This window comes from Borostomias antarcticus (genome assembly GCF_949987555.1).
Source record: "Borostomias antarcticus genome assembly, chromosome: 6".
In the NCBI taxonomy this organism is placed as follows: domain Eukaryota; kingdom Metazoa; phylum Chordata; class Actinopteri; order Stomiiformes; family Stomiidae; genus Borostomias; species Borostomias antarcticus.
The window spans coordinates 16024310-16047313 of record NC_140239.1 but is presented as its reverse complement, the minus strand read 5'-3'; the positions used below and the strand labels follow the sequence as shown (position 1 = coordinate 16047313).

General features: G+C 45.2%; 1 protein-coding gene across 1 annotated transcript in view; it reads right to left on the bottom strand.

Moving 5' to 3' along the window:
- rasgrf2b (Ras protein-specific guanine nucleotide-releasing factor 2b) overlaps window positions 1-23004 on the bottom strand; it is a gene marked incomplete at both ends in the record, with an annotated part of 308695 nt that overhangs the window by 66301 nt on the left and 219390 nt on the right. Inside the window, 3 exons of the mRNA XM_084439496.1 lie at window positions 13550-14010; window positions 21073-21321; window positions 22814-22896. Of these exons, the coding sequence (XP_084295622.1) occupies window positions 13550-14010; window positions 21073-21321; window positions 22814-22896 (793 nt within the window). The remainder of the gene's footprint in view (window positions 1-13549; window positions 14011-21072; window positions 21322-22813; window positions 22897-23004) is intronic.

The following is a 23004-nucleotide window of genomic DNA, read 5'->3' as shown; positions in this document are numbered from 1 at the left end:
CAGACCGAGATGGAACCATCCTTGGAAGATATTATGGTCTGAATTAAAATTGCAACACGCCTTGATATTGGGCCGGCTGGATGGCATTGACAAGAGACTTGAAAGTGTGACTACTCAAGTATCGACCATGGAAGAAATGCTCGCAATGACAAACGAAGATCTGGGGGAACAGAATCAACGCGTGGAGGACGCAGAAGAGAGGATATCCAAACTAGAGGACTCTCTAAGCGCCTGTCACAGAAATTGTAATTTCACCACCTCCCTCAACCTTTCACATAGCTCAATTAGGACCGGATGACCTCCAGGAGGTCAACACACCTAGACGTTGTCTGCCCTAGAATAACCATCCTTTGTTCCATTGTCCCTGCAAGGTTTACGGACTTGTCTCATGTCACGTGTCTGTATTCTCGACCACTGTTGATGATGTCCGCCATTTCTTATGACGTGTACAGATGGGTTAGCCAATCAAATCTCTGATAGCGTCACATCCACGTATTGCTCTAATATAAGGCCGCGCAATACGAGCCTACTTCACTTCTGTTGGAGGAACCACTCATGTGCTTTATCCTGAAGTCCTTGCGCTCAAATGTTTTCTCAAGAAATCAGACTGGACCTCTTTGAGCGAACCTTGGCAAATCGTATTATTTTAGATCAAATAATTCCAGTACACGCCGCGCAGGTGTCCATTGGCAAAGCTGAAGGGGTAATAAAATCTCTGCAAGCTAAAACTGGTGATCTAGAAAATAGAGGGAGGAGGAAAAATCTGGTCTTGATGGGACTACCAGAGAAGTCAGAAGGTAGCGAACCACTTCTTCACTACATTCAGCAGAAACTACCTAGCTGGCTGAAACTCTCCCTGGACAGTCCACTCGAGCTGGAGCGAGTACATCGCTCGCTACAGCCAAATCCAGAACCAGGAAAGCCTCCAAGACCAGTGTTAATTAGTTTCCTACGGTTTAGAGATAAAGAAATGATACTGCAGTCGGCAAAGAAAGCATCACCTATCTATTTGTCCGCAGAGATTCGCCGAAAGCGAAAGGATTTTGATGTGGTGATTAAAGGAAAATGCTAGTTTTTGACAACCTGGACCTTATTTACGACATATTATAAGAAGTTTGACTCACCGAGATCACTTTTGTGTTGTTCGGAGGCCTGTAGAAGAAATTTAAAATCCAGCGCGAGCCAGTATATCCATGTAATGGCGTCCGACGGGGCAACGGGAATGCAGTTTCTCAAAATCCATTTTCGGCCGCTAAACGGTTGTTTTCATCAATCAGATTGCATGAATCGACAGTTGAGATTCCTCTACGCGAGCCATTGTTGTTTTGGTTTTCAAATACGTGGTCTTTAGCCTCTGTAATATGATCTTTACACGCCTCTCCCCCACTTGCTCCAGCACGCATGCGCACAGGCCAGCGCGCAGACTGGCTATTCTCCGGCTCACATTCTCTGCGCTACGATCGGATTGTTGCTGACGAATGACGACGACAATATTCTCGGCACCAACAACGATCGTAGCTGATATTTAAATTAGGTAATATGGGCTGAGAATGTTTCCCTTTATATGCAAATGAACATTATTGCATAACCCGCCCAATTCACAAAAATCAGCGCAAATTGCCTCACGCAGTTAAAGTGAAATGAATTCCGTTTTCAGAGACGTGGTGGTATTTAAGCGCAAGTTAGGGGTGTGTCGCGGCCAGCCTTTCCGCTGATCATGGCAGCAGTGATTGTTGCGAGGCGAAGGCAGGCAACGCCAGGCGTGTTGTTCGTGAGAGAATATTTAGAAGAAGAATGTCACTTTTTGATTTAAGCGAATCATCCGGAGATACAGGGTGCCAGCTCAAACAATTTTTGCACTATTCGACCAAATCAAAGATGACATTGAGCCAGTCACTAAAAGATCCCATGCAATACCTGGGATTACCAAACTGCTGGCAACACTGCAGGTTCTTGCATCTGGATCGTTCCAGACACCGATTGCAGGTGGCTCTGGTCTATCACAGCCATCCATCAGCAGGGCCATGTGGGAGGTTGTACCAGCAATTGTAAGACTAGCTCCACAAAACATAAAATTTCCTCAAAACATGCGGGAAATTGAGGAGACAAAGCAGGCTTTTTTCAACATTTCCGGCTTCCCCAATGTTGTGGGTGCAATTGACTGCACTCACATACCCATAGTACCACCATTAGAAAACGAGCATGTCTTCCATAATAGGAAGCAAACATACTCCATGAACACCCAGGTAGTATGCAACGGCAATAACATCATCACGAATGTGGTTGCCAAATTCCCTGGGTCGGTGCACGACAGCTACATTTTTAGGAGCAGCGGCCTGTATGGGATCATGCAAGACATGGAGGACAATACCTGGTTACTGAGTAAGAAAGTTGTTTAGAGAAAACGTTACTGCTGTAATATTCATAGCAAATGTGCGGAATCAAAATATGTGCTTTGGTATCATAGGTGACGGCGGGTATCAACTTCAGCCATGGATGATGACTCCCGTGCGTAATCCTTCCAACGTTGGAGAGGCGGCGTACAACCGGGCTCACATCAGGACTCACGGTGTGATTGAGCGCACATTTGGAATACTGAAAAGCCGTTTTAGATGCCTAGATCGTACCAGTGGGGCAATGTTATACACTCCCCCAAAAGTATGCCAGATCATCGTAGCGTGCTGCATCTTGCATAACATCGCAATGGCAGCTGGTCTACGCCTGGATGTGGGTCTGCAGCCTGAGGAGCACAACTCCGACGATGACCAGGAGCCACTTGCCCGCCTGCCACATGTCCGAGTAGATGAGGGCAGACATGTCAGGCAGAACATTGTCGACCATTATTTCACGTGAAATGCTTTCTGTCTCTAACAAAATCAAGTTGTATGAATTCCACCAAAAATACAATTGAGGGGTTTGTTGCAAAATGAGATAAGCACCACTCACGTTATTAGAAAGTAGCCTATTGCGAATAGGTTCTTTTATCTTTGTGTGAAATTTTTCTACCATCACATCTTCAGAAGAAGCATTGTCCATTAAATGCTATGAAATTGTAAACTTAAATGTCAAATAACCGACATTTCTCAAAATGGATCTCATTTTGGAACCAAAGTCTTAAAATGTGCCTCATTAGGCCTATACAACCAAACATTAAATGAAAAGTATGAAAATCACTCACTGGGGTGCTGGGTTAGGTAATAATCACAATAAAGAAAATGAAACCAGTACACTCGCTCCAGAATAAAACTTTAATTTATAACGTTTCATCAGGTCCAGGTAGACACTGGAAACACTGTCAATGAAATGTTTGTTCATTGTTGAGAATATGAGAGTGCATGTCATTTTCTCTTAAACATGAAATATCTACAACCATTTTTCAAACTATAAATATATTGCGAAGTCTGACAATATTTTCACTGAAGCCGTTTACATAACGCCAACTTCCGCCTAAAGATTCAGCACCATGGACAGCTCTGTGCAAACTGATTTTTTTCGGCTTGCCATGACAAACAAATGCAATTCAATTCATATAGCGCATTTCCCACATGAAAGTAACAATGCGCTTTACAATATACATATTAAACAAAAGACAAACAAATGCAAGTTAACGACGGACAAACCGGTAAAAATAAAGGATGCAAATATAATGAAAATACAAATTAGGAAAGCTCCAGCATGCCATAGGCCTAATGAAATAAACAAAATACAAATGGTAGATGATTACTTCCTCTCCATTATTTTGGGCCTACATTTTTCCCCTTCCTCTCCCTTAATTGCCTGGCCTGGATTGGCGTGGCACTCTGGCTAGCCTCCCTCAATGAGAAGTCTGGCTCAGGCCTACTCTGGCTGACTATGTAACACTTCTAACTTGCATATTATGCCAAGTAGAACGAATTGAATCACGCACACCGAGAGCCACATTTCACATCACCTTACTCCATGAGTCTTCATCTCTTTTCCTTTATTACCGCATGACGTAATGACGTAATGAATACACGACATCCCCCCCTTACTTGAATTAGAACTCTAATGTCTCCTTTATATAAACAACAGGTCACTTGAACTTAACCATGCATCTGAATGTAATCAACATATTCTCTTACAGAATAAACATTTCTTCTAGCATTGTGTATTATTTCTTCTTTTTACATACACCTGAACATATGCATTTTCTCAAATGATTCACTTCATAACAAAACCTGTGAATCTCTGAGGCATTTGTGCTTCTCGGCGAGGTCGTTCTAACTGTACTGTCAGAGGTCGGCATGGGGATGACCCCTGAGCGAGTGTCTCTGGTGTGGACCTCTCTGACTGTTCAAGTCCCTGGTTTTCTGTGTCACTCACTGTTGTTTGTGTTTCACTCCCACGAGGTGATGGTGTCAGCTCAGCTTGTGTGTATCTTTTGACATGGTTTGTGTTTCTGGAGTACTGAGCTCCTGTGGGTGACTCGACTACCACATTGTTACCGTTCTTACTGATTACCGTGTGTGGTGTCTGGTTGAATGTTGTTGTGAACTTATCTGTTTTGTACTGCTTCAAGAGGACCTCCTCTCCCACTTGTACTTGAGATGGTTTGGCTCCGCGTCGGTTGTCGGCGTATATTATGGACTTCCCCTTGCACTCTGCATCAGTGTCCCGGGCCTCCAGGTCACTCCTCGGTGTACTGATGTCCGGCAGCTTTCCTCTGACTTTTCTGTTGAACAAAAGTTCGGCTGGGCTCTTGCCTATGGTGGAGTGGTCAATGGATCTGTAGATGGTGACGTACCTTCGTAGTTCCTTCTGCCAGTCCAGTCCCTCCGCCTGTGCGATGCGGATCCGTTTCATGATCGACGCGTTTTGCCTCTCAACTTCTCTGTTTGCTTGTGCCCACTTAGGTGTTGTCTTCACATGCAGTATGCCGTTGTCTTGACAGAAGTCTTGGAACTGTGATGACAAGAACTGTGGTCCACAGTCGGACCTGATAGAGACCGGCAGACCGTGGCGGCTGAATATGTTCTCTAGACTGTCTATTACCTTGTCTGTCGTGGTGGATCGCATGATCTCATACTCATAATATCTGCTGTAGTAGTCTACAACTACCAAGATAGAATGCCCTGTTGGTAATGGACCTAACAAGTCTGTGGCAATATCCTGCCATGGTCCATCAGGGAGAGCTGTGGGTCGCAATGGTTCTGGTACGTCGGGCCGCGCCACTAGTTGGCACCCGTGACATGACTTAACATATTTCTCTGTCGCCCCGTACATCCCCGGCCACCACACCTTTCCCCTGAGATGCTGTTTTGTCCCTACAATGCCTAAATGTCTTTCATGGGCTAACGCTAGAGCTCTGTTCTGTAGGGTCTGCGGCAGAACAATTCTCGTTCCTCTTAACACTAACTGTCCAATAGTACACAGCTCGTTTGTGATACAAGCATAGGCTGAGCACTTCTCAAACCGGCCCGTCTGTATCGCTTTCCTCACCTCAGTCAGTTCTTCATCCTCTGTGGAGGCTCTCTCTACCTCTCTTGTAGTCAGCGCCCTGGGCGTCGCCTGCACTGCCACAAACCGCACATACTCTTCCATGCCATGTGCGTGTGTTGTCTTCCTTGCAGTGTCCCCCAGGAGACGAGACAGAGGATCAGCAATGTTGTATTTTCCGGATATGTGTATAACTTGAAAGTCATAAGGTTGGAGACGAAGCACCCAACGCTCGATCCGGGCGCATGGTTTCGATCTGGGACTGTAGATCACCTCCAGAACCTTATGATCCGTTATCAGGTCGAACCTCTTGCCGTATATGTACGGATGTAGGCGTTCACATGCCCAAACCAGTGCCAGGGCCTTGCGCTCCGTCTGTGAATATCTTCTCTTGCAGTCTGTCAGGCTCCTGCTCACATAACATATTGGCACCATAACTCCCTGCTGTTCCTGTATCAGAACTGCTCCTATGCTCACTGGTCCTGCATCAGCTATCACTTTTGTGGGGGCATCTTTATCGAAGTATGCCAGTGTGCCAGCCTCAGCTAACTTATTCTTGAGTGTCTGAAATGCCTGTTTCTGCTCTGGGCCAAAGACAAATGGCACATCCTTCTTGGTCAGTCTCTGCAGCGGCTCTGAGATGGCAGCGAACTGGGGTATGAATCTACTACTGTACCCAGCCAAACCCAGGAAACTGCGGACCTCTGATGCGTTCTCCGGCTCACGTGCCTCAACTAGTGCTCTCACTCTCTCACTTGTGGGCCCTATCCCCTTCTCTGATAGTAACATGCCCATGAACACTAGCTTGTCCATCTCAAACTGACACTTCTCATCATTTAAGGTCAGGCCGCATCTGTTTAGTCTCTCCAGTACGGCTCCGAATATGAGTCTTTTGTAGCGATATGTTCCACTGTGCGCGGCAAACGTTGTTATGGCTCTTGACTCTGGTGTGAGCTCCATCTGATGGTAGCCCCATTTTAGATCGAGTTTACTGAACACGACTGAACCATTCATGTCATGTAAAAGTTAATCTACTGTCGGGATCGGATATCTTCCCCGGATGATAGCCCTGTTTGCCATTCTCATATCTAGGCATAGTCGGATGTCGGTATCTTTAGCTTTGGGAACTACTACGACTGGGTTTACCCACGGTGTTGGACCCTCAACCTTTTCGCTTATGTCCATCCCTAGCATCTCCTCTATCTTTGTGTCGACTGCCTCTCTCAGGTGGAACGGTACTCATCTCAGTGGTTGAGCTACGGGTTCCACGTCTTCGTCGATGTGCAGACTGATCTGTTTGGTGTTGAGCTTGCCAACCCCTGTGAACAGCTTTGGGTACTTCCCCTTTACCTCCTCAGTCAACGCTGCTACGTCTACACCCACTTTTAGCACACCTAGCTCAGTAGCTGTCTTTCTCCCTAGTAGTGGTATTCCCTGACCCGCTACTACTGTAAACTCTGCTCGGGTTTCTCTTTTCCCTATCTTCACTTCACATGTGAATATTCCCTTCACCGGCAGTGGTTCCTTTGACGAGTATTTATACAGCTTTTTATCTGATTTGGAAGATTGGCACTTTATCTTTTCTCTCTTTAGTCCTTCCCATGTATTTTCATCTACTATATTGGTCGTAGCCCCTGAGTCAATTAACATTACTAGGTCTACACACCCCAAATTAAATGTTAATCTATCAATATTGCTACTGTCTCGTACTACAACCCTTTGCTACCTTTAGATTTGCACATTTTCGCGTAGTGGTCTTTACCATTGCACTTCCTGCAGGTTTGCCCGCGTGCTGGACATGTTTCATCTTTTGCAAAGTGTCCTCCGTGACCACATCGAAAGCACACTTTCTCTGTTCCTCTTCCCTCCCCTTCACGTTTTCGGCTCTTGTTGGCCCATTTCCCCTTGGATACCTGGTTCACAGTCTCAGTTTCCTTTGTGTCCGTGTTACTCACTCGCATTGCTGCCATCTGTTGTTCAACTCTCTCACATTGCGCAGCAATCTCTAGCGCTCTCGCTAGAGTCAGTCCCGAACCCTCCTCAAGCAGCTTTCTCCGTACATATTCTGACATGCATCTACTCAGCTCCGCATCCCTCAGCTGGTTAGCCATATCAGCTCCGAAAGCACAGTCTTTAGCTTTTTGGCGCAAACGTGTTACAAACTGCTGTACAGTCTCGCCATTGTTCTGCGACATTTGGTAGAAAGACTGGCGCGCGAAAGTGGTATTCACCTGAAGCACAAAAATATTTATTCAATGCATCCACTGCTTTAGCATAATCTTCAGGGCCTCCCGTGTCGTCAAGGGTGGAAAAAACGTCCTGCACATCTGTCCCGGCGTGATGCAAAAGTAAAGCTCTTCTCCTAATCGTAGTACTTGCGTTGGCATCATCCAACATAATCAGCCCTTTACCATCCGCGAACAACTCAAAAGCTGTTAGCCACCGGTTCCAACAAGGACCTAGCGTAGCAGGCTCGTTGTAGCAATCAAACTTTGGCACATTGGTGTTCTCCATCTCGCGGACGAACTAAACTCACTTCAGATTTAACTATAACGCAAATTTAGTTTCCTCGTCGCCACTGTTACACTTCTAACTTGCATATTATGTCAAGTAGAACAAATTGAATCATGCACACCGAGAGCCACATTTCACATCACCTTACTCCATGAGTCTTCATCTCTATTCCTTTATTACCGCGTGACGTAATGACGTAATCAATACACGACAGACTAGGCCTGCATTAGCCTCCAGCGCAGCGGCAATTCTCCCCATTACCCCCATCAACTTGGTGTGGCTGGCCTGCATTTCAGCTCTCAATCCGGAGATGTTGTGGTTCAAGCCCGCCAAGGAACTGACCATTTGACGGGAGCTGTTTCCCAGTGGCCTCAGCTGTCGACGCATGGCTCGCAATTCCATGGTCAAGGCATGCAGTTGGGAGGCATGCTGTTCTTGCGCAGATGTCTGTTTTTGTTGCTCAGCATATAACATTTGGTCGATGACCTCATAGTTGACTGCGGGGGGTGGGTTATCCATCACATGTTGGCTGGACACCGAGGCGGATGGTTGGAGGTGGGATGGGGGAGAGTCCTCCCGAGCGACCACAGTCTCCAAAGGGCCAGGCATTGGCTCATCTAAAAAGTCGTGGCATATTTATATCAGACAAACTAAACAGCCAAGTAAAATGTGGCTATGTGACAAAATGTGACAAAATATATTTTGTTGGGGGATAGCCTAATGATAATACTAAACAATGATAAGAGTAACAATGACAATTCTAATCACTAAAGTAGTCTACCTTCATGGTTCTGTGGAACACACTCGCTTGTGTCAATTCCCTCCTCCAGGCCAGTAACTTGTTCGCTCTGGAGTGTAGATTGAACAGTTTCTTCGTAGCTGTGTAGCGGCTGATCTTGAGGAGGACCTCCACCAGTTTTTTTGGCCTGGGAGGCATTGAATTACAATTTTTCCTTTGTTCGTCTTTTCAGATCATTCAACCTCCGTTTGCAGTCCGTATTTCCATGTTTACATACACCAACGGCACTGACTGCTTGGGAAATTAAACTCCAAATATGATTTTTGGCTGTAGCCGTGATATTTTTGGTGGAAAGCTGTGAGGCATGTTTTTGAACCTCGTCCGTGAGGACTTCAAGTTCACGTCTGAAAATCGTATTTTTCTTTTTCTGTCTGCCATCGTCCAATGATATGCATACGAGTTGTATGCGCTGCATGCGCTGTATTTATAGTCATTTCCTATATCAGCAGCAAATTGCACTCAGCCGCAAACACCGAATGGGCGTGTTTGCGCTGGGATATTATTAGCGCAATGTCTTTAGTGAATAGGTTTTTACAACGGAGCACATAGCTGGCGCAACTGACGCGCAATGTAATGGTGGAATTACCGGCCGCAATGCCGCTTTAGTGAATTCGCTCCTCAGTGAATATCTTGATAAAATGCATATTCTGTATAGTTCCCAGTATGGCTTCAGAAAAAAGAGCTCAACATCTTGGATCTCATTGAAAAAATCAACGATGCCGTTGATAAGGGAAACTGTGGAGTTGGCATTTTTCTAGACCTTTCAAAGGCGTTTGACACAGTTGACCATGATATCTTACTGGGGAAGTTGGACCATTATGGCATTAGAGGTACGGCAAATAGCTGGTTCAGAAGCTACCTTTTTGGTAGGCAGCAATATGTAAATATTAATAAACATAATTCACAACATATGGATATCAAATATGGGGTTTATTTATATTAATGATTTTGTCAAGTCATCTGAAATTCTCCATAAAGTAATTTTTGCTGATGACACCAACTTGTTTCTTTCACATACAAATACACTAGAACTGCAAGAACTATTAAATGTTGAATTAGAGAAAACAGATGCTTAGTTTAAATGCAATAAATTATCTCTTAACATAAATAAAACAACTTTTATTGTATTTAAACCCAATAATAAAGCATCTGACATGGACCACATATGACTCAAAATAAATGATAAGGAGTTGACTTGAGTTGGCTCAACAAAATTCTTTGGGGTCCTCATAGATGAATCTTTACATCTTAAAAGTCACATAGAACACTTAATATCTAAATATCTAAATTATCCAAATACGTTAGTCTATTTTTAAAAATACGACACTTCCTTCCACTACCCACACTTCTTTCTCTGTACAAAACCCTGTTTGAACCACATTTAATTTACTCTAATGTAATTTGGAGCAACACCTTCCCCAGTTATCTAAAAAAAAACTTGAAAGCCTACAAAAAAAGATAATTCGAGATGTGTCTTGGTGTAACTATACTGCCCCCACAAGTCCCCTCTTCCATCGCTTACCGAGCTTAATATATATCATAATGCATGCTTGATGTTTCATGTAATACATAACATAAATGTAAGATTGTCTGAGCTTGTTCCTGTTTCCAGTCCTTGCCATGCATACAATACAATACAATACAATACAATACAATGGTCATACACAGGTGCAATGGCTCTTAAACCTATAGAGCTGCTTTTTAAAAAAGCCCTAAAAGTACTTGATAGGAAACCCCTCTCCTATCACCATTGTAAGATCCTGGGCAAGTATAATCTGTTAAGCTTTGAACATTTTAAAACATTTAAATCTGCTTGTCTCGTGTACAAGGCACTACATGGGCTGGCACCTCCTCCTCTAGAGGAGTTTATTCAACAGAGGACAGATAGCACCACGAGGACCACTAGGGCCACCAGTAGAGGAGACTGTGAAATACCACACAGGTGAACTACATTTGGGCAAAACGTCCTGTCTTTTAAAGGTAGCATACTGTGGAACAGTTTACCAATCTTAGTCAGGGAATGTTCGAGCCTTCCCACTTTTAAAACACACCTGAAGATGTGGCTAAGGACAAACCAAACGTGCACTCACTCCTAGCCACTTTTTATTCACTCTCACTTTTCTATTTACTATTTAATTACACTTATCTCTATTGTCCACGTGGGTATGAAGTATGTCTATTGTCCTTTTATTGTACCTTACTGTATGTGTTGTCTGTGGTAGTGAGTTATGTCTTGTGTTGTCTGTGGTAATGCGTTAAGCTTGTTGCTGTGTTTGTTTTGCCTGTTCTTTGTTTTGTGCTCAGTGTTTTGTGTTAACATCAACCTGCCGAGGGACTACAGATGGAAATTAGCAGCTTGCTATAATCTAGCGTATTTACGATCACACTTGTGTTTTTGTCCATTAATATGCACTGTCCCTATTTTAAATAAAATAAAAGAAAAAAAATAAAAATACAAGGAAAAACATCTCATCACTGGAAAAAAGAGGCGACTGAAAAGAACTAGCTACTCTATAGCATGCAGGGGCCCGCAGATCTGGAACGAGCTCGACGAGAGCATGAAAGTGCTGAACTCTCCACATTCAAGAAGATGTTAAAACTTAAGTTCAGATATTTAATCTGCTAGATCCCTACAGTGTCTGAGATAGCTTACTTTCTGTGTATGATAGTATGTTACAGCTACAGCATACGTTACTTCTATACATCCATGCTACCAACCTACCGGAGAGACCAAGCTCGGCCGCCACTATTCTCCAGATTGCCTGTTGGTATCTTTGTAGCCAGGCAAAGATGCATCATATAGCTCAGGCTTGCCAGAAACCAGCACAATTAAACGTTCTTACATAATTTGCACAGTAGCTAGTAATGGATGTTTACTGTATGCTGTGCTGTATTGGAGCACTTTATTTTTACACACCTACCTTCTCCTGATTGGACACTGGCCCACGAACCTCTCCTTGAATTTGCATAAAATAGGATCGAAGTCTATTCGTCTCACCGGAGCGGAACTTGGGTCACGCAGCCTTCCGGGAATCGTGCTCCATTGGTTTTGAATTGGAGGCGAATGTTTATCGCGTGGTGCCGCTGTATATGGACACGCACCCTTAATGGTGTTCAGTCTCATCTTAGTTTGTACCATAATTATGCTTGCCATTAGTCACTGCCAATATGCTGCATTGACCATATAGCATTAATTCGTTTTTGTAATGCAAATGCTAAATGCAAAAGAAGACGTGCAGACCAAGTAATATAAATATGTGTAGATCACGTCTCAGCCAAGTATGTCTACCACGCTACTTCCTGTCCACGTCGTCACAACGGGCTCAATTCACGTTGAGACGTTTTTAGCACGTAGCTGCAACATATCCAAGAGGTGATGTTTAGACGTTGCTGCAACTCATCGGCAGTACCGCGTTTAATGTTTTCATTTTGGCTGACCACAACAAAATTACATGGTTGTTTCACTTCATACTTTGTGTGTTAGGCCCATCAGAGATTCAAATGTACATGCAAAAACAATGAAAAAGTTAGTTTTGCAAACGTAGACCCCTTTAACACACAATAATAGTAATATAACTACTAGCTACAACAACAACAACCACAACAACACATAAGCTACCTAACATCAGTCTCAAATAAGTACACCAACATATGCTATCTCAAATCAATTGCGCACAGCGCGCAAACTGGCTATTCTCCGTCTGTAGGCTACACTTGCGGCTCACATTCTCTATGCTACGATCGGCGTCCATCATATTCTAAGTTATCTTCTATATCCTCAAAATCTGATAAATATTCAGGCATATTGCACACAATATTCTAGGCACCAACAAGCCGATCGTAGAGTAGAGAATGTGAGCCGCGAGTGTAGTTTACAGACCTAACGGAGAATAGCCAGTCTGCGCGCTGTGCGCATGCGTGCTGGAGCAAGTGGGGAAGCTATTTCGTTTCTAAAGACGTTTCTAAAGATCATATTACAGAGGCATGTGAAAAACCACAACAAGCCCTCGCTCTATGTAAGCACAACTAGCGATTCATAAAGACAGATTGATGAAAACAACCGTTTCGCGGCAGAAAATTGATTTTTTAGAAGCTGAATTCTCATTGCCCCGTCCGCCGCCATTACATGGATATACTTGGCTCGTGCTGGATTTTAAATTTCTTCTACAGGCCTCTGAATTACACCAAAGTTATCTCGGTGAGTGAAACGTCTTATAATATGCCGTAAATAAGATCCAGGTTGTCAAAAACGAGCATTCTCCTTTAATTCTAAACTGGTGAGTAAAACGTTTACACGAACTACGGATAAATATCACCAACATTTATAATCAACATAAAAAATATATTATTAATAGATTCATTGCCTACAGTTAGGGTGGCAACTGTGGTGGCAAGGCCTTTTTCTGAGGTGGCATATGCCACCCCGTGCTCCCTGTAGAACCGCCACTGTGGACAAAGGTGAGCGCACCTTTGACCAGAATGTCCAAAATTTCTACAGTTGGGATGAGAAAATCTGGAATTAAATCCACAGGGGTAGGTCCCTGTGGGTCCCTTTGGCAGTACCTATAATGTGTTCAGGTCAATGTCTACTGGTGTGTGTGTGTGTGTGTGTGCGTGTGTGTGTAGATGGGTTAGGGCTAGAGAAGAGAGACGGGGTAGGCTTAGAGAAGAGAGAGAGAGCCTGTTGTGGACACCTGTGTTGGAGAGTCTGGCTGCTTCGCTGTCTCTGTGAAGGGGGTGCCCTGCTCTGTGTGTGTGTGTGTGTGTGTGTGTCCTCACCTCTGCGGATGCTGCGTCGGAGTTTGCCACAGAAGGCGTCGACCCTGGGTAGCTCCTCCCCGTCCATGAGGGGGGCAGGGCTTTGTTCCGGGGAGGAAGGGGGGAGGGGCGGGACCTGTTCCAGGGGTGGCTTGTCGTTTCCGGGAGGCGGGGAGGAGGAAGGGAGGGGAGGAGGGGAGGTGTTGGTGGGGGTCTGGGGGGCGTGCGCGGAGGTGGGGCTGTTGGCGACAGACTGGGGGGAGAGAGGGGTGAGGTCCAGACCCCCCGACCGGCCGGTGACGGGGGAGTGCAGGGAGAGCTTGCGCACACAGACGGGGGAGGCGGAGTGGGAAGGGGAGGAGAGGGGCGGAGGGGAGGAAAACTTGCGGCAGAGACGGGGGGATTTGTCGTTGACGTGCTCCCCTCCCCCTCCACTGTGGTTCCGGTTGTTCTGACTGGTGGCAAAGAACAGCTCCAGAGACCTGATAGATGGAGAGAGGGAGGGAGAGAGGGAGAGAAGGAGAGAGAGAACACGAGGGAGGGAGCGTGAGAGTTATTATTACCCAATTAGGAGCTAAAATGTACCTCCTCAGCCAATGAGGAGCATCCACTTAGTGAACCTCTATAGGTCAGAGAGAGAGAGGAAGGACTCAAACAGGAAGGGACTCTGTGCAGGCAGTCTGACACAGACGTGTCATTTCCTGTCAAATAGGAAAGAAGCTGTGCATACAGGATATAGAGAGATGAAGAGGGGAACACAGGAGGAGGAGGACAGAAAGAGGGAGGGAGGGAAGGGACAGAACGAAAACAAGAGAAGAGAGGTATGGGGAGCAAGAGGGGGAGTGAGAGGGAGGACAGTGAGAAAGGGAGGGAAAGAGAAATAGAGGAAGAGAGAGAGAGCCTGAGAGGAAGGAAGAGGGAGAGAGGGGTGGGGGGGGGGGGTGCTGATTGGCCTTGGAGTCCCCAGTGAATGGAGAACACAGCAGAAGGAGGACTAGCAGAAGGAGGACTAGCAGAAGGAGCACTAGCAGAAGGAGGACTAGCAGAAGGAGGACTAGCTTTAAGAGGAGAGGAAGGAAAGAGATGAGCAGAAAGAAAAAGGTGTTCAATGACCTTGAAGAAAGAGGGGGAGTAAGAGAGGGGCAAAACAAGAACATGAGCAGAGAGAGAGGAGACAGAAGAGGAGAAAACAAGAGAGAGAGAGAGAGAGAGAGAGAGAGAGAGAGAGAGAGAGAGAGAGAGAGGGTGTTACTTGGACTGGTCCAGGGATATCTTCCTGATCCTCAGGCTGTAGTCAGGACAGATGGAGGTGATGGACAGACGGTCACATGAGTGGTACTGAACCCTGCATATGGAGGACAGGGGCAGAGGGAGAGAGGAGGGGCAGGGGTGGAGGGAGGGAGGATGATGGAGAGAGGATAAGGGAGAGGATGAGAGAGAGAGGATGATGGAAAGAGGATGAGGGAGGGAGGATGATGGAGGGAGGGAGGATGAGGGAAAGATGATGATGGAGAGAGGATGATGGAGAGAGGATGAGGGAAAGAGGATGATGGAGAGAGGATGAGAGGATGATGGAGGGACGATGAGGGAAAGAGGATGATGGAGAGAGGATGATGGAGAGAGGATGAGGGAGGGAGGATGAGAGGATGAGGGAGGGAGGGTGAGGGAGGGAGGATGATGGAGAGGATGATCGAGAGAGGATGAGGGATGAGAGGATGAGGGAGGGAGGGTGAGGGAGGGAGGGAGGATGATGGAGAGGATGATCGAGAGAGGATGATGGAGGGAGGATGATGGAGAGAGGAGGGCAGATGGAGGGATGGAGGATGGGGAGAGGGGAGGACAAGAAGAAGTGAAGGGATGTAGGTAGGGTGGCAGGAGAGGTGGTGGGGTGAGAAAACAACACAACTACAGAATGATAGAAGTACAACAACTAGACTGGTCAAAACCTCTCCTGTCCTCTCTCGTCTCTCCTCCTCTCCCCTCCCTCTCTCCTGCCCTCTTCCTCCTATGAGGTAGCCAAGAATGTGTGTGTGTGTGTGTGTGTGTGTTCCTTCATATTGAGGGAGACTGAGAGGCATAGTGTGTTTGCATCTACCCACACACACCTGAGGGGGAAACACACACACACTCACACGCAAAAACTCACATTCACACACAAATATTCACACACACACACACACTCACATTCACACACAAACATTCACACACACAAACTCACATTCACACACAAACAGACAGCGTCTGCTGCCTCTGAAAAGGTCAAAATGTCTGGACAGGAATATAAAGTTTACACACTCTAGGACTCAACTAGAGAGAGAGAGAGAGTTCCTGACCCCGTTTACACCTTGCATTAAAATGCGTCTCGTATCCAAATTGTATCTAGATAATGATTTAGCCTGATTACATTTACACCTGGCATTAATATGCATTTTGAGTATCTTCAACCCGATCCGTTTGAGATCCGATCGACTTTGTCCAGCTGACAATCGAACGTCACATCCTGTTTGCGCTATGCGCCCGCCTGCCAAAAACAAAGATGGTAGCCTTTCATGAAAGCGCGCAATCGACAGGCCTATTGTATGCACTTTTGCTTGCTTTTCGAAGCAGGGGAACAAGCCATCTTCGACGACTGGAATACCGAAGACGAAAGCAGAGGAAAATGCTGATTTATGCAGCTGTTTTCATCTCAGCTGTGATCAGCGCCACTACTGTCCGGAGGACGACCTGGATGCGGGAACGCAGTCAAGACGTGGGAGAGGATAGTAAAGGGGACCTTTACAGATGAAGACTGGGTGACAAACCTACGTATGCGCCGTCAAACCTTTGATTTTATTTGCGGAAGAGACACGCACTTGCGTTCGGCCATTCAGCTGGAGAAGAGGGTCGCGGTGACCATTTGGTACCTAGTAACAGGTTCGGGTTTTAACACCTTAGCCCACCTGTTTGGCCTAAGCAAAGCAACCATCTCTATCTGCATTTGGGAGGTTTGTCGTGCTTTAAGGTCACTGCAAAGTCACTACATTAGTTTCCCAAGAGGGGACAGGCTCCGGGATGTTGTCAAGGGATTTGAAGAAAGATGGGGCTTCCCCCAATGCGGTGGTGCGATAGACGGCTCGCATATCCCCGTCACTGCCCCGTCCGAGAACGCAAAAGACTACTTCAACCGGAAAGGAGCACACTCTGTCATACTGCAAGCTGTTGTTGACCACCTTTACCGGTAAGTATGACCCCGCTACACACACACTCACACACACCAACTTCCAGCCATGTAGGCCATTTCCATTTGTTAAATTTACAACTTCATATTTTGTGATTCTGTTATTTTGAAATATTAAATCATAGTAGACCATGAAAGCATGCCTCCCTTTTTGTCATCAGGTTCATCAACTTCAATGTTGGATGGGCTGGTAGTGTGCATGACGCACAAGTGCTGCAGAACTCAGCTGTGTTTGACCTAGCCGAGAGTGACAGCCTTTTCCCACAGGTGAGTCATAATTCTATTAGAACCAGAAAGAGGCATGAGCATGCTGTTGGGAGATGAGCGTGTGGCTGTGGTAGGAGTTTGCAGTAGCCTATACTACAGTACGATGCAGCAATACGTTATTACTAATTGTCATATATGTATTATATTCTCTGCAGAGATGTCTAATTATGGACCACAGGAGAGTAATGTATTACATATTTTCAATTAGGAGACACGAGTTATCGGAGGTGAACAGGTGCCTGTCATGCTCTCAGGAGATCCAGCATATCCTCTCTTGGGTTGGCTTATGAAGGGATACACCGATAATGGTCACCTTACAAGAGAGCAACGGTATGTAGATCAGGTTTTATCAGTAGATTATTTTTATGAGGGAGGCTACATTTCTATTCTTGCCATTTTCTGATGACCCGCATACTTTTTTTGGACTGTGGCTGTTGACATGCAGTTGCTGAACAACAAATAGCAGGATAGCTGATCTGATATGGACTGACTGAACAGAACCTAATTTCTCAACAGGTATTTCAACTACCGCCTCAGTCGTGCTCGCATGACTGTTGAGTGTGCATTTGGACGGCTGAAAGGGAGGTGGAGGTGTCTGCTGAAAAGGATGGAGGTCAGCATCCACAGGGTCCCGACGGTCATAAGCAGCTGCTGTGTCTTGCATAACCTGTGCGAGTTGCAAGGCGAGGAGTTCCATCAAGATTGGATGGAGGGAGTGGAAGAGCCAGCACAACTGATTGAACCAGACATTGCTGCACCTCGTGAGAGGACAACAGAGTCCAAGAATGTGAGACGAGCACTCACAACTTGGTTCAATGAGCAGAGAGCAGAGGACTGAACACTGAACAAATCAATCACATCCTTGTTAGTTTCACCTAGCGACAGTTACTTTTTTGAGGCTTCAGACAAAACTATCAATTGGAATTGGCTTGTCTATGGATATGAATTGTTAGTTGGTCAGTACATTCGTTAGTTGGTCAGTACATAATATAATTAAATAAAAACAATATTTTCAGTTAGTTGTTTTTTAAGCTGACTTAAACAGCATTTTTATTTAACTAAATAGCACAATAATAATACAAAATAGAAAACAATCTTCCAGAGACAATACTGACCTGAAGTTAACATTCGGACTGTTAATAAAGTGATGTACAGAATTTACAAGTTGTAACTTGCATCATACATTCTCATGAACAAAAAAATAGAAAATACATTCTTATGGTCATAACGATCAGTGCAAATAGGGAACAAGGTCAACTAAAACTCTCTAAAGGTTGGTGTGGTTGTAAACATCAAGCTCTCTCTCATCCTCATCTATTGGATATGAGGGATGTTGGAGTGGGTGGGACGGGTGAGGTGGGTTGTGTTGTGCTGGATGGTGTAGCAAAGGCTGAAGTCGGTCAACAACATGTTGAAATGGGGGAACACCAAATGAAGGTGGCCCTGATGGTCCTGGCGGATACCACGGGTAGGCAGGCGGGCCCATGGTGTGATGTGGAGGAGCAAAGGCAGGCTGAGCGGTCATCGCCTGCAGCATCATACCAAAAAGCTTGGTCTCGTGTGCATGTTGGGCTGCCTGTAGTTTCAGCTGAATATCATTATCATTTGTCTGGTTAGAGGACAAAGCGGTTGCAAAGGTCTCAATGGTTGTCTCAAACCTGGATTTCTTCTTCCTCCTGGTTGTGCCGCTGCTGCCACCTGTATAGAAGTATGAAAACACATTGCTCTACACTGCCAATAACACAGTACACATGCCATTACATTTTGTTAAATGCATTTAATAGATTCAATAAAGGACTGATGGAAACGTGAAAGAAGTATTGTAAGCTCAAGTTTACATATATTTTTATTATGACTTTCACTTCATCAAAAGTAGGCAAACTATACAGCTTTAATAAGTTCAAGTATGGCACTGCACCATGTAAACAAGTACCTGCTGCATTGGTGGTAGGGCAGCGCTTCCTCCTATTAGTTTCTGAGGCTGCGGATGGGATGGCAGCATCATGGTCTTCATTACCTAGTAATGACATCATTATTTAGATTACATAGCAGCATCGTGGTCCTCTAGTCCCAATCAGTCAATCATGTACATTAGTCACTTAGCTGATGCTTTTATCCAAAGGGATTCAAAATAATTGCATTAATGTAGGTAGTCAGTGTACTAATACTCGCCAGAACTCCCAAGTGCATCTCCTCTGTAAACAAGTGACTAAGACCATAGTGCTAAGGCGAAAGTGCAAGAGTATACAGGTGCTTTAGAGGAGGACCCATGTAGTGGTTGAATCAGACAGACTGCAAAGAACAGGTGATTTAAATCACTTTGCAAGTGAATTTCAATAAATGGCAATCATGACCAATGAGCTGTGGCATTGTGCCCTGGGATGCCACATCATGAGAATATTAACAGGTAGGGCCTAACGTTACCTGATTCATTTGTGGGGCACTGGCTATTTCCTGAGGCTGCAGATGACGGGCACTGGCTACTTCCTGAGGCTGCAGATGACGGATCCTCGCCATCTACACACAAAAACGAAAACACATTACATTTTGATCTAATCATGTTCTGGAAGAGTCTTATTTGAAATAATATATTAGTAACGTTAGGCATTAAGCTTGGTAAAGGTGTGTGGTACATTAAACATAATTGATTGCGCAGGTTAACGTTAGCTGTTACAACAGCTAGACCAGCTAGCCAGCTATGTCGTATTTCTACGTGCATGCTTGCTTATCTTATCAACATACATTTATTACAGCTAATGTTATAAAGCCTAGTGAAATGATATTGTTAGGCAAGTTGAAAGAGGATAACAACAACACATAACGTTACCATCTTCATCATCGTCATCGCCCCCGTTGTCTTCGTCGCTAGCAGTAGCACCGTTGGTGGAGTCCATGCTAAAGCTAGTACTAGCATCTTCTGAATCAATTCCCTCACCGGGGCAAAAAGCCGGTCGATCACCCAGCACAGCATCCAGTTCATCAAAAAAGGGACAAGTTACCCTCCCTCTGCCACTCATCTTGTTGTTGTCCTTGGCTTTTCTGTATGCCATCTTCAACTGTTTAATTTTCCGCTGACATTGCAGCCAGGACCTGTGGTAGTACGTTTTGCTTGAATATTGTCGTCCGACCAAATTGAGACTAGACACCTCGTCTCGTCTGGACTCCAACCTTGATCAGGATCCATTTCTCTTGCTAGATAGCTGTAGCCTACCATGGAAGCCTGCTCCAGAGGAACACTTGCTGGTCTGGAACCGGCGCGTGCCAACGGCTACGTATTTCCGCCCACGTTGTTGATATGCGGATTAAAAATGCATTTCCATTTACACTATTATTAAATGTGGTCGAAATGCGTCCCAGACCACCTCCGGAGGTGGTTTGGCCGATCGGATCGCAATCCGTCCTCAAAACGTTTTGGGTGCATTTACACCTGTAATTTCATGTGGTTTAGCACGATCAGATTGCAATCTGATCACCAAAAACGCATTTTAATGCAAGGTGTAAACGGGGTCTTCCTGTGTCTCAAAGTGCAGCACTGTTGGATCATCTGTTCTGTTGGTCTACGGGCTGGTGTGTATGTGTGTTTGCGTATGTGTGTGTGACGGGCTTCATTTCGCTCTGTTGAGTTTTCTGTCACTCGTTCCTTTGGCCAATGTTAAGGTGTGTGTGCGTGCGTGGGGGGGCTCGCTGCTGACCCTAATCTGACTGCCTTCTTCTAGATTTTTACAGAGGGAAACAGCCCATAAAACACTCGCATAACACTTATAAACACACATAAGCGCGCACACACACACACACACCACTGCATAGCTCATAAAACAGAGAGTGCTGAAAAGTAAAAGGATTACAGCAGAAAAAATGATGTGTGAGGATTTAAGAGAACATGCATGTGTGTCTGGTGTGTGTGTGTGTGTGTGTGTGTCTGGTGTGTGTGTGTGTGTGTGTGTGTGTGTGTGTGTGTGTGTGTGTGTGTGTGTGCGTGCGTGCGTGTGCATGTGTGGTGTGTGTGGGTGTCTGGTGTGCGTGCATGTGTATGCGTGCGTGTGTGTGTGTGGTGTGCTACCTGATGGGTATGGAGGTGAAGGGCTTCTTGTAGATGTCGGCCAGCTTGTCCAGGACCACGGCGGCGGTGGTGAAGATGCGGTAGGTGTGCAGGAAGGTGTTGAGGAAGTCGATGGAGAGGAAGCGCAGGTCGGTCAGCCTCTCCAGAAGGCGCTCCACGCTGGCGTAGCGGATCTGAGGGACCTTGCACGAGTTCAGCGTCTTGCTGAAGCAAATGTCAACATCATCTTTATGGAGACGCACATCGGATCTGATGGACACACCAACACACACACACACACGCACAACCACGCACTGGTGACCTGTGGCAAAACCATAGACATATATGCTGTCCAGACAAGCCTGATCCACACAGTGTGAAACAGTGCGACACAGCGCCAGCTACACAGCTTTACAGTTACATGACCTTTTACTAATTTAGCAGACAAATTAAAGCAGATGTGCAGAGTATCTTTGTGTGTGTGCGCGTGTTCAAACAGAGCTATCTGATGATCAGGGTTTTAAAGTTGCACTGAAACGGACGTTTGAGATCATCTAACTTCCGTAGTTTGACGTATTTCCGACGCAAACAACCTATGAGGGTGGGACATACGTTTAGAGGAATTTGAATGGAACATTGACAAGTGGACGGGTTTTAAGGACTTTAGACAGATTCAATAGAAGGATAGCGTTGATTGACGGGTGGATGTCGTGAGATTATTGGCCTAAACTCTAAGGTACCTGTTGTCGTCATTGCATGTGACCTACCGTTTTCCAGGAAGTAAGAAATTATATACTTTGATATAAGATTACAACAAAAGTAGAATTTTGTCATTTTTTGACATACATCATTGAATAGGTGAACACTATGACCAATTATGTGAACCAAAATGGGACAGAATGCTTTTTTCATTTCAGTGCGACTTTAATGTTGACCTCTGGGAAGAAGATACAGGAGAGCTGCTGAGGAAAGCTAACTTTAAAATAATTTATTAGGAGAGCAAAACGTGCCAAGTATGTAAAATGAAAGACTGATCATCACACTAATTATCTCAAATCATTCAAAGATAGCAAGATTTGCAGCCATAGCACGCACACGAACACACACACACACACACACACACACACACGTGCATGCCATATGGTTGCATGTGTGCATTGTTGACCTAGTGTCCGATGCCGTAGAAAAGACCTTACCATCCAGTGCATCAATGTATAAACATGCAAGAATGTCACCAGCCTGGTTTAACTACACCTGTGATGTCTTTGCTTATATCCCCATTACACCTGATGTTTTTGTTGACCAGTCACAAAGAGGCCCTGATTGTAGAAGTAGGCTGTGTTTTTGATCTGTACATAGACCAGGCTTTCCTAGATAAATAAGTAAGTACCAACTGCTACTTGAAACTATTACCAACTTTGGGTTGAGATGTAGATTTTGTGTACTTATATTTGGAAGCCTAGGTCATGTACACAAGTATACTAGGAGTGGTCTGAGCATTGCTGGCATGGGAAAAGGCAAAACTTGTTAAATAGTTTAGCTTTGGTTGCTCTGTTTCAGCTGTCTTTGGCAGCCTTGCTGTGTGGAGAGGAAGGTGCTATGTGTATCTTTGAGTGTTCTGGAACTGTCTTGACCTATTATATTGGATTCCCTGATAGCTGTAATTTAATTTGTGGGATCAAATAAAGTATTCAAAGTGTGTGTGTGTGTGTGTGTGTGTGTGTGTGTGTGTGTGTGTGTGTGGAAGTGTGTGTGTTCTTACTTGATCATATGAGGCACGGTGACCTTGGAGTTCTCCTCGAACACGCTGGTCATCAGACCATTACAGCGGATGTTATCTATACACTAGAGAGAGAGAGAGAGGATGTTATCTATACACTAGAGAGAGAGATGATGTTATCTATACACTAGAGAGAGAGAGAGAGGGGATGTTATCTATACACTAGAGAGAGA